The sequence below is a fragment of the Dermacentor silvarum genome, chromosome 1 (genome assembly GCF_013339745.2).
Source record: "Dermacentor silvarum isolate Dsil-2018 chromosome 1, BIME_Dsil_1.4, whole genome shotgun sequence".
Lineage (NCBI taxonomy): Eukaryota > Metazoa > Arthropoda > Arachnida > Ixodida > Ixodidae > Dermacentor > Dermacentor silvarum.
Window position 1 is genome coordinate 17,374,372 of NC_051154.1, and position 17,151 is coordinate 17,391,522.

General features: G+C 44.6%; 1 protein-coding gene across 3 annotated transcripts in view; it reads right to left on the reverse strand.

Annotated features, from left to right (window-relative positions):
- LOC119457450 (protein slit) overlaps positions 1-17,151 on the reverse strand; it is a 287,783-nt gene that overhangs the window by 38,626 nt on the left and 232,006 nt on the right. For all 3 annotated transcript variants that reach the window (XM_037719017.2, XM_049665112.1, XM_049665113.1), the window contains 7 exons: positions 16,657-16,728; positions 15,244-15,315; positions 15,109-15,180; positions 11,696-11,767; positions 11,457-11,620; positions 5,320-5,455; positions 4,214-4,282 (listed from right to left, as the gene is read on the reverse strand). In XM_037719017.2, coding sequence (XP_037574945.1) covers positions 4,214-4,282; positions 5,320-5,455; positions 11,457-11,620; positions 11,696-11,767; positions 15,109-15,180; positions 15,244-15,315; positions 16,657-16,728 — 657 coding nt within the window. The remainder of the gene's footprint in view (positions 1-4,213; positions 4,283-5,319; positions 5,456-11,456; positions 11,621-11,695; positions 11,768-15,108; positions 15,181-15,243; positions 15,316-16,656; positions 16,729-17,151) is intronic.

Consider the following 17,151-nt stretch of genomic DNA (forward strand, 5'->3'; position numbering starts at 1 on the left):
CTAACATCCTTACTTCGTACAGCTGTCTGCTAATTTGCTATCACAATCGATACTTCGCCTTTCAGGCAAAACTGCAACTTTTTATTCCAAATCCACCATTAGCCCTTCTTGATGGGTCAAAATGGCTCAGGCCTGACCCATATGGGTTTAAAAACAGGTTGGAATAGGTTTGTTGTTTACCGGCGCGGGGGACAGAGACGCCCGCCAGCTGAACCTGCTGCAGCGCGCGCCTCCATAGTTCGCTCGCGGCGCCCTCAGCCTACTTTTTGTCGTTTTGCGCCTCAGCTAGGGTGTGCCACGCCACTCGGCCCACTCAATCGTATTCAAGTACACACTAAATACAGAGGCCCTGGTCATCCTGACAGCAGCAACAACAGCCGGGAGAGGCCGCGCGCGCGCCGGCCACTTGCCGGAAGCACCGAAAGTTCAGTGTTACAAGCGTCAAAATGACGAGAAACTGCCGGAGGCGCCATCGCGCGGTGTGCGGAATATGAAAGGCTGCACTCTTTTTCAGAGAACGAATTGGCTTGCTGTTCACGGCCACTTCTGGAGCACACATGCCGTAGCCGTTCTGGTGCAGCGTGGCACAATTTTGGTAAACTTTCTGTGTTTGGCGCATCCTGGCGCAGGAATGTGCGTTTGTATCAAAATGGTGCAATTGGCGCAGCAGTCATAGTTTTCACGTGACGTCACAGCGCCGTCTGCTAGCGGTCGTCCACCATGTTGGAGTACTACAATTACCGATGCGCACGAATGTTTGAGCACCGTCTGTGCAGTCTTTCGGCGTTGATTTTGCGATTTGCGAATTATCGCGTGTTCAATGACGGCGACTGCCAGGCGGAAGGAATTCTGCCCATCATATTTTGCCGAGCTGGTGGGCCCGACGCGTGCTCGCTACGAAGCAAATATCAACATGTGCGACAGTGTTGATCCGTACACGTTGTGCGGCGGGACCGACACGACGACGGACGTCGACTTGCTACCGCTTACGACGCATGCTGACGTAAATTATTTGGTGCTGTCGACGAACCACGTATGGCTTACTGAAATGAAATCATACAAGTCTCTTGAGGCTCACAACTACTTCACAAGTGGCCGGGTAAGCGGCATGACAGCAATGCAGCCCTCCAAGCACGTCATCGTATTGAGCGAGGTAAGGTTACGAAGATTTAAAAAGTATGTTTGTAAATCCGTACCGCTGGAATAACGCGGTTAACGCGGTACCCATTTGCATGAACTCGTTCATTAGCTGTCATTACAGCACCGTGCGCTGCTCACTGCTCCAAATGCTCGACGCTGCCAGGCATTGTGTACGACGCAACATGCCTCATTTCACTATGTGCTTACCTAAATACGGCCTTCTGTAACTCTGGTTAAATGTAGGCGTAAAAAGTAGGTTATTTACATCTTTCCTGTTTATGCAAGCGAGCCAGAGACGGTCCTCCGACAACACTTTCGTGCGCTCGCATTGTCGAGTTATCACTTTCGGCAAGCAGTTCAGCCCGGTTCCTGGCTCCATCTTCATTTTCTGTGCGACAGACTTGCTTTTCGCACTGCAGCCGATCATGGCACGCATCGGCATTGCGACGCTGTGCCGTATTAGAACACGCACAACGCGAAAGTATTGCACCCGGCACACGCAGCAAAGGCCGGCGCCACGGCAGTAGTTCTCCGCAATGGCGGTCACCTATCCCATACGGCCCGGTTGTGACGTCCGTGAAAACAATGTATAGGACTTTCATTCAAAGGGGAAAAAAATGAAGACTTGAAAATATTGTGTAAGTATCGTTTAAGGTGGCCAATTATACAAACATGTAAAATGCACAAATGCCCTTATCAGGAAACTGCTGAACCTAAATGATTTGAATTTGTTGTAGTCAAGAGAGAAAGCTAAATTCTATTGACTGTTGGAAGCATAAATAAGCACCGACTTTTTAAAACAAGAACAGCCAAAAATCGACAAATTAAAAAAAAAATGTTAAGGAGAAAGTTTACAGCTCCACCACTCTGAACCAAAAATAGACATCACAATTCCGGACACTGTATGTGTTTTATTTTTAAAGCAGACAAATATGATGCATTAGTTGAAAGTTTATCTCAAGTCGTTACGCTGTTCACGTGAGTTGTTAAAAATCCTAACAAATTTCTGTTATTTTCAGAGCAGCATATAATTAAAGAATTTTGACTATTTTAAATATTGCACTAGATGCAGTTCACAGAATTATAATGTCATTCATCAAATATTGCTCACTTACAGAATTGTAAGCATCAAGCTTCTCTTCATTTTCTTAAAGTTCTCCCCGATCATCAAGAGTTTTGGTAGAAGTACAGATACAACAAATGAAAAATCTACTTCTAGCTGCCAGGATATAATTTTTTATTTTTTTATTTTTTCAAATGCAACACACATCATCAAAATTCATGCAATAGATGTCAAGCAAAACTTGTACAAATGTCATTACGTTTCAATAATCAATGTTCAATGGCTTGAGATTCATGTAAATTTCTCAACAAGAAGGTTCGTGCTGTTTACTGAAAAGGTTAATGACGTGACAATCGAAAAATTTTTTTTTTTCAGTTTTTCATTATTGTTTTTTCTCTCTCTGTGTGAAGCAGGAAAAGAGCGCAATACTAAGTAACTACCTGCACACCAGCATCTCAAATAGAGGTGCATCACCAGGCAGCAACATTTAATGGCCATTTCCACAGTGCACCTGAATTGGTGCAGCAGCAACCGCACACCAAAGTGCCCCCTTCCACAATCAGATCCAGTCGCTTTGTCTAAAGGTTGCAAAGAAATTCACTGCAAGAGCATCTTTGATTCAGATGTTTAGCACTGCTTGCTCTGACATATCAGTGAGACGAGAGGCCACGAGTGAGTCATCGTGTATAGGGTGCCTCCATGTCTCCAGCACAGTGGTGGGCGAGGGGGGTCATTGATGTAGCCTAGCCCCGCCAGGGTAGATATGTGCAGGTGTGTGCTTTTCACTGAGACGCAGCCAACAGAGAAGGCGGGTGAGATCGAGTGGTCGAAGCAGTTAAAGTGCTGCACAACACAATTTTATTTCAAAATGCAAGTGTGCGCCATACTAGCAGTACAGCCTTGCAAGCACTATGCACGAATGGTAAAGGACTGCACCCAATTTTTTGTTATTTATTTTGTGCAATTTTTGCGTCACATTTTTCCATACCATGTACTGAAAATTTCTGCCCACATACATCAGCTAGATATTTACCGTATTTTTTGGTGTATAAGACGTATTTTTTTTCTGAATTTTTCGAACGTGCATATTACATACGTTTTTTTTCCCCCCCAAAAAAACGGCCGTCAAAATCGGATTAGATATGTTATGGCCACGCAAAGCATGCTGGTTGACTTAATTGCTACGGGTTCCGTGCACGCTATCGAGGTACCGGGTTTTTCTTGATCGAGTTCCCGAGCGCCGTGCGAGAAGGACGGAGCAGCAACGCAAGCGGCAGCAGGCCGACCGCGAGTCGACCTACCCCGAAGCCATCGCATTTGCAGATCGCTGCCAAGATACGGCACGCGCCGCAGCGCAAACAACGCAGTTGCTACCAGAGTACAAGCCCCCACCCCCTTCTCCCACGCTGCCTTCCCGCTTTCCTCCCTTATGCGCGATTCGGTTCACCGTCGCATATGTTCACTCGCACATACAGCATACGGCAGTGCGGGGACGATGTTATTGCCCTTGGAATTTAATCGCAATACATCGAGATGCACGGATCATCGCAGCAACCACGACGGCAGAAATGTGCCTGGAGTGTCTGCATCATCACTATTGCAATTATATAGGAAATATATGGCACCCTTACGCTTGCGCGTGACCCGCGTTCACGGACTGCAACGTCACTGTAATTTTTTTTTTTAATCGCTTACCAAACGAACAGGTGAGTCTTATACACCAGTGCAACTTATATACGTTTTTTCCGGAAAAACTGCCGTTTTGAGGGGGGGTGCATTTTATACAAAGGTGCGACTTATAGACCGGAAAATACGGTAACCATTCATGTTTCTGAATGTTCTAATTTCATTCACGGGATGACTTTCAAAAGCTCAATGCCAGTTTTCATTGATCTATACGAGACAGGTTTTCTTACTACAGCACACAGTATGTGTTAAAGGCATTCCACAATAATGTAGTAGTTAGTTTGCCCACAGGCTTTCTCAGAAAAACAGAGCTGTTCATCTTACATTCTTGTGACATCCTTCAGCAGGTTCAGCTCCTTCGGTATCTCTGTTATGTCGTTCACGTCGAGGTACCTGGCCAAAGACGTATGCATGTAACGAAAATATGCGGGAAAATCCACAGAGAAAATGAGAGCGATACAAAGTTATGCACATCCACAGCTAACAAAATTGGTACTTAAAAGAGGCCAGGCTTCAAGCTGTATGTAAATAGAATTCTCAAGAAAGCAAGCGATCAGCATAGGAAACAGAATTTCTTTTTCCCATGCCTTAACCACTTTTAACACAGAAATAATAAAAAAATCTTGGGTAAATTGCTTCCTGTTTTGCTAAGTTGCCACTAAGGTTCAGGGGGAAAAAATGTTCATTCCATATAGGAAGTAGGCATAAGCATGAAATGCTTCTTAAAGCACGGCAACCTTAATGATGCTTATTGCCGCCTTTCTCATTGCGATGTGATACTAAGCTGCCATTATGACCCCCATTTCCAATGTTTACCAGAACCTCCTCCTTCTTTGGTGCACCTCAGGTGACACTCACATTTCCTTATCATTGGAGCAGCTACTTCAGAGTTTCTAATCAGATTCAGGACTCTACCAGACCAGCAACACTGTGCCAGAGCCTAAGTTAAGTATAGCTAATGTGCACAGTGTGCATTTCATGCTTCATTCATAACTGTGCGTACACCACATCTAGGACTAAAAAATTTGACCAAATATATTTTGTCGCTTTCCAGCAGGCTTTTCAGTTTGCAGCTACTGTCAGAACATGTTGTGGAATTTCAACTCCGTAGTTGAAATTATATTCAGGAATGATTCCGCTTCCTGAGACAGCTGGAACTTAATTGAGTGGTGGCACTGAGAGAAGGCCTGCAGTGGAATTGGAACGGGTGTTTATATTGATAAACTATTCACTAATCCAGCACACCTTGTCAAAATCTCATGACATCGCGAAGAGCTATATAGCGTGGGAATTACAAGCCCATCTTTAGTTCTTGCATCTTCTGGTTTACCAAGTCTCCACTCAAGGTAATACTGGCACATTTGTGGTATTCTAGAAGTGTAATTTACCAATCTAACTTTAAATTTCGCTGTAAACAATGGAGGACGTACAGTTCGACGGTGGTTGGCTGCAGGTGCTTGGGCAGTTGGCGCAGCCGCTGTCTTGAGCAGTGGACTGCATGGCCGACACACGTGCAGCCACGAGGACAGAGTTCATCCGAGCCGCATCCCTCATGCAGGTCTTCCTCTGGACAACAGAAAAGTACCGACAATTAAACGACTACCCTTTGCTTCCTTTTTCGTAGATGCCAACGTTAACGCAAAAGTAATTTTCTTTAAGTCCACTTTCGGGAGTCCTAGGGCCCCTCACGAATGAGGTTGCCGGCGGGTAAAGACACATCTGATTTTGTCGCACGAGCGGTAGATCAGGATGATATTGCACCAAGGACCATCTGTCTTTTTCACACAAATCTCACGCCACTGCCATTATGCTGGAAACAATGCCGCGTGAATTCTGCAGGGTGATTCCACGAGAGATCGAGCATGCATGTCTGCTTGAAATTTTTAATGCGAGAGCATTGCTTCGCTCATTGTGCGACCTCGCCGTCATCAGAAAGCCGTGGCAGAAAAACGGCGCACAAATTATTCCACCCATCTACTGCCATGTCACCAACGTGAGTGATGGTGCAGCGAGCCATTTGAAATATAAGTACCAACTGTATGAGTTGTGCCGCGCCAAGTACATGTTTGTGAGTTGTCTGCCTTTCGCTACCTATGATGGTAGAACGCCTATGAGAACACCTATGATGGTGTGAGTGGACTCGTTAAGCACCAAGCTTCTCTGCACAATATGAGCTCTGGAAGCGCCACCTCCATTCAATCAGCACAGGAGATGGTCTCCCAACTTAGCGGCAACCTCAAGAATGCAGCCCTGCTTCATACGCCTGCTGCAGCCATCGAGGAGCATCATCAGCAGAAGTCAGTAGAGTAGAAGTCAGTGCCGTGTGTGCCAGGAATTCAGTCATGGCATGTGTGGATGTGTGCCCACAATCAGTCAAGCGGACATGTTCTATCTGTTGCAAGAACTGCCACTAGTCAGCTGATGGCGATTAAAAAAGTAACTGCAAAGGACACACAATAAGTTTGTTCGAGCACCACAAGTGTCGAGTTTGTTCTCTCTTGCACTGCGTCTCATGAAACAAAGTAGAAAACACGTTCACTGTTCTTGCCACAATAAAAAACCAAGGTAAACCTTCCTTCATTTGTGGCAACCCTTATTTTCGTTTTTTGCTTTCTTCTGATGGAAAGGGAGTACGTGTTCACAAACCGGAACAAGTCCTTGGGGGTACTAAAGCCAGCACGCTCAACATCCACCACTTTGGCCCGTTAAATGTTGTGAATAAAGCAAATGGAATAAACATAATATTGCACCCATGTTTTGCCTGACATAAACGGACTTCTACCCAAATCGTTTTTTAAAATTGGGACCGGAGTATTTTTTATTGTAGTTTTTGAAAACGAGCTTTCTGGAAAAACTTGTTCATTTAGTTTTTTTTTTTTTTTGTTATCTTGTATTTTTGTAGGATACAATCTTTTGCAGGAATGTTGCAAATGAAACATTCTTTCAAGCATAAAGATGCATCAAAGTTACAAATCTTATCATTTGGGCTGTGTTCATAATTTACTTCTTTTTTTTTTTCTTTTTTTGCGGACAGCATACAAAAGCGCATCGAAGTTATTTACATTTAGACATACTAAAACGAGCAGAAAAGGTTTTTGACACAACCTTTTTAGTTAAATTGCATTGAATTCTATCATGAAGTCAGAAATTATTGCAGTAAGCAGTAGAGGATGCCCGCACCACCACTTTCAAATATATTTTTGGTGTACTGGGAACGTTTTTTGGGAATAGAATTTTCATTCTGTGCAGTATGAATATGCCTTCATAACGTATAAAAAAAGACCGACAAAATAAAGATGCCAAGCAGACATGCATGTTCGTTCTCTAGCGGATTGACCCTGCAGAATAGTACTACAGAAACGTTGGTTTTTTTTAACTTGTAGTGTTTGGGAAGGGGCGATCACTTTTGTCAACTGAGATACTAGAAAGGTGGTGCAGACTAATGCCACAAAACAAGCAGTTAAGGCCAACCTCCATGGAGCGCAAAAGCGACAAACTTTCAGCGGAGGCCGCTTGGCGACGATCACCCGCCGCCCGATGTCAAAAAACTGGCTGTTCGCCACCGATCCACTCCCTCCCATTGAGTTTCTCACTCTAACACCTAGAGAGTAATCTGGCGCCACCGTCTATGCGAGTTTCTTAAAGGGCGCTGTGCCGTCATGGGAATGATGGGATATGTGTCTGCAAGGCTTGTGTTGGCTGGTGTTGTACGAGGCTTCATCTAAAACGTGGATATGGCTACACAAATAATGCGTTCTTAAAATAAAATCTACATAAAAGGCTTTCATTCACCCATATTACATCTCTAAATAAAGTTTACCCACCTACAATGCAGAATCAACCGAAGAAAAGCAAGAAGAGACGACAAGTTGTTTCAAAGCGAGCGAGAATCTTGTCTGTCTTCCAACTTAAGTGGCCAGCTGATACTTTTTACATTTCATAAATTGTACATCCAATAATAAATCCCCAAAATTAAACAAAACATGTTTTGTGTATTAATAAAGCTAAAACAGCTTTTTACGGGCTGTTTCAGCAGGAAATCAATCATTGTGAAAGACGGAAAGGTGCCAGCCAGGTGCGTCTTCAAGGCTTCCTGGGGCGGAATCTTATAACGGTTCCAAATGCGAACCGTTCGCTTGCCCTCACGTGATTGGTCAGAATTGTGGTTGCGTCAGCCGCCGTCAGAGACAGCGGAGCGGTACCGCAAATTTTGAAGACGTCACGCATCTGTCAATCATTTTCAAAGCGAACCCGTCGTCGGCCACGAGTGGAACCGGCGAAGAGGTAGACCGCTTTGGGTTCCGTTGCTGTGGTTTGGCTGTTTGCTTGCGACCTTGGCCACGCGAGCCGGCCGTGCCGCTTCGGAGACTGGCGGACAGTGCGCGCGCGCTTTGATTATCAGGTACAACTACATACACATGAAAACATGGCGGCGTCCCTCATTCTTTGCCTCGGGTTGCTCACCCGGACCCGTCAGTGGCTGAAGGTGCTAGACGCGTTTTCAGAGCTGACAAATGAGGAGTTTCGCCGTCATTATCGTCTGTCAAAGAGAACCATCCGATGGCTATGCGACGACCATCATAGAATAAAGAACCAACTTTCAAAATTTCTGCACAACTTATGGTGATGTGGCTATTTCCTTTGATTCGAGTGGTTACAATTTATGCGTGGATTACCACCTGGCGACGAACAGTTAAACAAATGGTAATATTATATTGCCTAATGTACAATAAAGGAATATGTCAATATGCAACGATACTTGAGAACTTTCAGGACAATATTTAAACAATAGTTCATATTTACTGAGCAAGAAGAAACAGTCTGCAATTCCTCAATTAACTAGTCATATGATGACATACACTTCAGAGGCGGCGCCCTCTCGTTTATTGGTCGCGTCCTCCCCGTCTTCCACCTACGGCTTGGGAGTGGCCTATTTAGTGACGTAAGCGGCGAAGCGAACCGGTTCGCAATAGGAACCGTTATAAGATTCCGCCCCTGGCTCTCCGAGAACGATGCCAATCCGAAGTCACAATATACCGGCATTCCCAAGCATACCACAGCGCAGCAGCACCAGATTTACCTGTAGGTAATATAATGAGAAACTCTATGCTCCCTACAGATATTCGCTGCCCAGCGAACCGCCGCCGCCGGAAGTCGTCGTGCACGGCGGAGAGTGTGGACCAATCGGACCACAGCGCAGAAGTTGGCTTCCATCGGTCGCCCGTAGGCGGGAGTTTTGGTTGTTGACACTTGGCTACTGTTGGGCTATTTCCTACCTTCACTTCAAACGCTTGGTTTCCAGCGCTGTTTCTCCTCCTTATTCGTTGTTCTGCCTCAATATTCTAGTAAATAACATGTGGTCACTGCTTGTTTTTATTACTCTATGTAGTTAGAGGCTTCGCTTCCTGAGATGCTCTGCCCCTGCATACCCTCAACATGATGCCTTGCGTACCGCCGTGATTTGGAAAGACGTTTGATTGACGTTTGCAGGGTGTAGGTCACTGGCACATCCGAGAAAAACGCGAGCTGAAGCATCGCATAGGTGCAGCATATGGGCGGCTCGCTACTATAAGAGACAAAAGAGAGCCTTCTCGCAAGCTACATACGGGACCCCCCATTTCAGCGCGTGCTTTTTGTATACCCTTTGCGCAGCTCTCGCGACGCAGCAGAATGACAATAGTCAAAATCGGTGCCACCTGTGTGTCACCTCGCGGGGGGCTAAACCTCTTCCACGTGGCGACAATTACGGCGCAACGACAGGGGTGACCGTCAGGTGGTGCGTGCCGGGTTTGTCGGGATCTTTTTCTCTGGAAAAGTCAGTTGACTACAATTTGCAGTGACAACTATGGCCACTATCGCTGCATCGCTCCTTCTCTTCTTGCTTTTGTTTTTTTTAAAGCAACAACTTCTTTTTCAACTGGAGGAGACGGTTTCGACGGACGATTGCCATGTCCGTTGTCACATAACAGCTTTCCGTGTTTCGTCAATGGCACGGCAGGCTCGCAGGCGGAAGCTGCCGAGCGGAACGAGCCGTAAACAAAGGTTCACAGACAAGGGATAGTATCGGCGAAATACCGAAAATAGGTTCCGGCTAACAGCGAACACTTATGTACGCATTTTTTCAGGTAAGTTGCCTTATTTTATGTGTAAAAACATTGGTTTAGGCGCATTTTTGCCTTCTGCTTTCATTCGCCAATGTCGCTTTCATAGCCTAGCTCGTCTGGCCACAATGACGCCTCGCGGGCTGCGTCGACCGCATGGTCAGCAGCGTTTCGCCCGCTCTTCGTTGCATGGAGTGTGGTGTGACGAATTCGCGGCGGCGCTTTGCGCTGGATTTTTGGTCACGTGAAATTCAACGCAAAAATTCGCTGCATGGAGGTTGACCAATTTAATCACGTGTGCTCAGTTTTCCACCAGTTCGAGTGCAGGTAGCACCTTCAGCCAGGTTTTTTCCATGCAAGGTCAGCACCTGCCTCGCACAAGTGCTCACTCCATCAAAAAAAAGAAAAAAAAAAAAGAAACTGGTTCAGCAAGAAAATAAGATTAATGGAAATGCCATGGCTTCTATTATTCGGCTTAGAGTGGATATTTTACAACCAGGAGGCAAAATGCTGCACTTTCAGCCTACTTCTTAAACTGTTTCTTGTAAGTGGGAAACAACAAAATGACAGACTTTTCTATTAGCCATGCTAATTATTATTGTTATCTTAGTGTCTTTCACAAAATATAGACATGCAGCTATTTGATGAATAAAAATGTAGTTCCTTTTACCTTTGTAAAGTTTACCTGCTTTTCAAAACCACCATAAATTTAAGGCTTGTAGCACAAGCAATGGTAACACCAGCGAGCCATGCCGGCACAAGAATCAAATGAGTCAACGTGTGATTATAGCATTCACTTTGAGGAAGCACTTAGTTCTACATAACTAATAACACAACATGTGATAAGATGTATGCTGGAGTCAAAGCACTGTTCTTACTGCTACACAGACAAACTCCTTGTTCCTGGACAACATTACCTTGCTCATCTAGTTCGTAATAGTGCATGATTAAACATCTGAAGAAGGAACGGCACAAAAAGCGATAAAAGACATGCAATATGTTCCATTTCTTGTTTGTGCTGCTGCTTTGTTATTTGTAAACAAAGTGCAGGCAAAATGAGAAGATGAATGCACTGACACAGCTCCTTTGTTGCTCGCTGCCTATATAGTGACCTGTTAAGGTTTGGAGTAGGACTTGTTAGCCTAGTTGGTATGGGTTTATCTTGGAAGAAATGTCGCAAAAGAAAAAGACAACACATATATAAGAATCGACAACAAGACAAGTGCCATATGAAAAATGTCCAGTCTTATGTGTTGTCCTCTTTTGTGCCATTTCTTCTAAGAGAAGGTTTGGAGACTTGCCACCAAGTATTACTCTACTCTTTTGGGAAAGCTGAAGGCAGAAGAGTTGGTCAAAAATTTCGTCTGCACAAAAAACGGATGGAAGCGCCAACATATGGCATCAAGCTCTGCAACTTGGTTATCGATAACTGTAGTTTGAGCTGTTCGTCACCGCCGTCAACCCACCCGAGCAGACGAGCTGTTTAGGCTCGACATCCTGCAACGGCAGGTCCTTGAGATGCGCCGGTGAGTGGCAACGCGGGCTGCCAGTAACCGTGTCACTGCGCCGCAGCCACTCGGACAGCCAGCGTAGGTGGCAGCTACAGTGAAGCGGGTTCCCCAGCAAGTTCCTGCAAAAAGGAGGGCGCGCTCAGCCCCGGCGGCGGCAACAGAAACAGCAGCAAAGAGGGGAGCACACTACTCACAGGGTCGCCAGGGATGACATGCGTTCGAAGGAACCCTGCGTAATGCACCGGATCTTGTTATCGTACAGTGACCTGCAGGTACAAAAACACACCTGCAAAACAACTCTGTGCCAAGGTGCACTTACACTGCCACCACACAATTCCAACCAGGCCTCACTAGCATGCATGTTTCCAGCGTTATTGCAAAACATGCTGCCTTATGTCAGTCCAGGAGCAGTACAAGGGGTATACTTAGCTGTATCTAGCTAAGTGCACACTGTTTTCAAGATGGGCGTAATATTTGAACAAAATCATGCAGTAATGAAGGTTCCTGCAATGGTGCAAAGTAGTTACGATGCCTGCAGCCTTTCCCTTTTCTTTACTGCATCTATTCGTGCAGTGCCCGACCGATAATTCAGGCTCAATGGGGACCACCATAAAGTCCGAATAATCGGGAGTCCTAAACGAATTCGCTAGAATGTAAATTACTTCATTCCACAAGTGGCCAAAAAAGGTGTGCCATATTCTCGGATCATCACTTTCGGGGATACTTTCAATTTCGCTTGAATAGCACAAGACACATCGGCATCTACAAGTTATGGCATTCTTGGCACAGCGCCAAACATGCTGTTTTATCAGAGTGTGGGAACGCTACCGCACGTTGACGTGTCTGGTGCAAGTCACCCAAAATATAGCCAAGTGAAAGTATCTTCAAGACCAATCGCCTGAGAATACAGCCCAAGTTTGTCAATGCGTTGCTATGCGCACACACTTGCCTTTGGCCTAATCAGTCCATCGGTGTGATTTTCTATTGATGGCTTTTATGCTATTCTATTTCAGGCATTTCGCGCTTCATCACACTAAGTACAAAACAGACACACTTTTGTGTTTCTCCTTTCCCGAGTTCATCCTGTTTTTCGCACTATTTCCTTTGCATTCTAAACGTATGTACCAACCATCTCAATTCAACATGGTGCTGCTTTATCATGCTGCTCCGCCAGCTATGCAGAAACTTTCAACTGTTTAGGCACTAAAGAGCAGCGTTACTACGCTTGTCTCTGCATTCTGCAGACTAAAGGAGACTTGTACATGCTACAGAAAAAAAGTAGCCGATTACAATTACTTCATTGAAATTTTATTAAAGAGTTACCAATTACTGCCTCACAAAAACAAATGAAGGAATACCAAAAAGTAGTTGATTACATCTAATTTGCTTTTCTTTGCAATTTTACTAACATTGCACAGATACAGTAAACAGAACAAGCTGGTCTGGCATCTTCAATGCGTCCTCTGGAGCACTTCATACTTTGCTGAAAAGCTTCAAAAATTGCTTTTAAAATTTTCGTCAGTCATCATCCCTCATTTTTGTTGTGAGGACATGAAAAGCGACACTGAAAGCTCACTCGAGAAGGAAAAAGAGAGGGAGAGATAGGGAGATCAGCCAGTTTACTCGATGTGCGTGCTGGTGGGTAGGGTGGTGGTGTAACGTATATGGATATTGTGCACAAGATTGTGGTTACTCAGTATCTGGGTCCTCTATGAAACGCGGTGCTTCCTTGTTGGTGGGACTTGAAGAATATGCTCCCGATTGGGCTAATGAAAAGCTGAGAAATCCTTCATATGTGATTTCCTGGCATTAACGACCTAAGTGGTATGTCACTATCGAGACATACTAGCACCCATTCAATTCGTTGGCAAACATCTGGCGAAGCATTTCGAGGAAATAAATACTCATCTCCAGGGTTTGCCTGTCTGAACATGTGCATTTGCAAGGCTGCTGTGTGGCACGTTCTACTGTAGTTTTCACCATTTTCAGGTTCTCAAAGCTGCATCGCCTGTTACAGCTTGTCTCGCCAATAAACTAACTGGTTACATGTAATTGATTACTGCAAACACTAATTGAATTACCGTGAGTGTTATCGAGTAAACAAAGTAATCATTATATCACCAAATTACAAGAAAATGCAATTGATTTCAAGTAATTAATTGCATCTAATTTGTTACAAGTCTGCCATGGAGACTGCAAGAGAGCACCTCTCTACTAGTCTATTTTGACTGGTGATCTGTGCAAAGTGGACGAAACGATTCCTACATATGAGTTTAATGATTGCAGCTTTTTCTTTAGGCTTGAGCGCAACAGGAGCGACGATGTGTACAAGGTTGCGACTTTCAGCAAAAGCAGTGTGCTGTGTGACTCACGTCTGGTATGTGAGGGCATGTCTTAGCACCTGCCTGCTGACGTCAACTGCCACATCCTTGTGTGGATTTCTATTTTGTTTCGAGTCATCCAAGAGAAAAGGCTTGTGGCCACCAACAAGAGGACAACCTCTTGGAATTAAGAGTGTTGTGCAATGATGTGGCAATGGTGCCTGCTGATGTCAAGTACCACACCTTGGAGGTGAATTTCCCGTGCTCCAAAAGAAATGCATATCTATCCTCGGGGCAAAAACCCCCTCGCCCATCAGAGATGCCTTCCCTGCCCGGAGGGAAAGGGATGGCCCTATGGCCACCGGCGAGGGAAAGACCACCTTATCTACTGGAGGAGAGTGATGCCTTACCTACTAAAAGTGAAGCTTTACCTACTGTTGGGAGGCAATTAATGGCTAACAACCAAGCCAAAGAATGCACACATCTTATGCCCCGTGGAGGACAATGGGTTCCCCACCAAGGGAACTCGGATGTCATATAAGCATCCCTGCCGTGTACATTTTCTCTGTCCTCTCTCATCCTTCACTCCTTCAATCACATGTAAATAAATTGCCAAGTTTTCGCGGGTATATACCGTAATCAGACACTGTCTGCTACAGCTATTGCTTGAAACTCTTCCTAGGACAGACCGAAAATAGGTGTTTTCGACGGGAGATGACGTGTGTTCAACACATTCACTGTACCTTAAGCTCTGCCAAGACAGACGGTGGCATGAACGGGGTCGCTATTGGGGCCACAATAGTACACAACAGGGGTCAGGCATGCGCATGCTGACTGGTCAAGTTCAAATTATCCGGCAAAGGCCAATTTTATGATCTAAATGATGAATGTTTGGGCCCATAGAAATGCATGGGCGCCGGCCGGAACGTTGGTCGAGATTGAATTCACCAAAAAAAATCTAATTAACTGGTGCCAAATAAACGAAAGCCTATCGTTCACGACTTTCTGATGCAGTCGAACCGAAGGGACAGTTTTGTCAGTCATGCGGTCGGACATTGTGTTAAGGTCAGTACTGCTTCACATTTTGCCTCCTTTAGTTCTCGTACTTCCTTCTTTCACAGCCGACTGCAGCACTTTCTAACACGAGCGCGCCGAAGAAAACTTCCTACAAACAACTATAATGCCACAAAACATTTAATATGGCATTTCAGAGCTGCTAGGGCACCACAGACTGTAGAGAAAATATGGCTGCGCGCACAGGCACGTGCCAGACAGCGCAGACTCACAGGAGACGTACGGAATCCAAATCCGCAAATGTGTCGTTGGCAATGAACGTCAGCAGGTTGCTACGCAGCATCCTGCAAAGAGGAGGAACGATGTTGGTGGCTCTATGTGAGCAAAAAAACTCGTCGCGTACTCACAGGGTCTTCAGCCGGATCAGGCCCGAGAACATCTTAGCACGCACTTGCTTAAGCTTGTTCTCCGTAAGAAGCCTGTGTGTGAGAAAAGCCCACATGTGCATAATGCTAATTTTATGGAACGTGTCCGATGAGCCAAATCAATACACTTTACGGCTTTCTATCCTAGATGATTAGCCCCCATATTACCAGTTACATATGATGCTCGCATTAGTTTCCTGTGCTCATCATGCACTGTGAATGAAGAACTTGATGTGTCGAAATAAATTATGACAAAGGATTTTACATTATCAATGGGTCGAATACTACCAGAGTAGTAAACACTCACTGATGGTAACATTTAAAAAATTTGTTGGGTTTAACATCCCAAAACTGTACAGAGGGTTACATCATAGTGGAGAGCTCTAGCATAATTTTGACTATCTGAATTTCTTTAGGGCACACCAAAACCTAAACACAGGAGCATTCTTGCACTTCATCCCCATTGAGTTTGCTGCTGTGAATTTTTAAAATTTCCCCAAATGAAAGCACCGCTGAAAGAGAAACATCATAAATATATTGCAACGATCCAAATGGCTGACAAATCTGTTGAGAAGCATCTCGGATGAAACTTTTCTTGCAGGTTTTCATGACCTTCAGAAATGGTGGCAGCTGTGCATAAATAGCAGACGGGACTACTTTTACAAGACATAGAACTGTTTGTTGGCAAGTTGAACAAGTGATTTTTAATGGCTTAACACTGGAACTTTTCTGATAATGGTTGTACTATTTGCTCTCCATCTGACTCTGCCCATGATGTTTAATAGAACTTTTTAATACCCCCTCTAATACAAACAATCGAACCCTTAAAATTACATAGCCTTGTCGCTGTCATCATGACACGTCACCCATTGCTGGCAGCGCAATGTAAATAATAAGACTGTGTTAAACAGAAATTAAAGAAATGATGCTAGCATGAGCTAGAGATGCGCTAGTTTTTAATACATCAGTAAACATACTTCTTTCACACGGAAATCAATAACTGGAGGCTCTCTTTGAGCCCAACTATTATTTTGGCTCACCATCATTTTAATTAATCAGGATGAAGCTCAATTGATTAAACCTGGAACAATGATTTTCCAAACAACTTGTGCGCAGAGACTTGTCGTTGGGAACACCTTTATGTGCCGGCACCACTCATATAGCATTTGGATGGCGACGGTGCAAGCATGTGCTTCCAATCCCACAAAATTACTTCACGGAACTTTAGCCCGCTGTTCTTATGGTGTGCAATTATGCGCTAAGTTGAAGCTCACGTCAAAAGCTGGTGCATCAGTCATCTCTAGCAACAATACAAATAGCACAAGCAATCCTGTCTATCTCCATAAAAAAAATGGTGCATGTCTGATAGCAGTGCAAAAACAGAAACAAACTTACAAATCTGCCAGTTGTTCTGCACCGAGAAAAGCGTTGTCTTCGATTTCAGAGATGGCATTGTTGCGCAAGTCACTGGAAAAAATAAAAGTAATGCCTTCACCCTATCTGGATGGACCAAAATCATGTAGCTATATTTTCTATTAGGTCGAACTAGTACACTATTTATATCCCAAGCTTCCAAGCACGCAAAAACGAATAACACGGTAAAATATACCTGAATAATGACCACCATATCTGGGAACCTTGACTAAGCTGTCACAAACATTAAAGTCCAAGGCATCAAAATGTCAGTTCAGATTTGTCCCTACAGGAGTACTCATGCGAACATTTTGTGCCCTGCCCCCCCCCCCCCCCCCTTTTTTTTTTGAGGTAGCTGCTGACTCCATAATTATGGTATGAAGCATCAATTCCTTGGAAGAACCAAAAATAATTACTGCATATTTTATACAACCCATTTAAAACATGCATCAAGTGTAGCATGGTTTTGGACGTGAA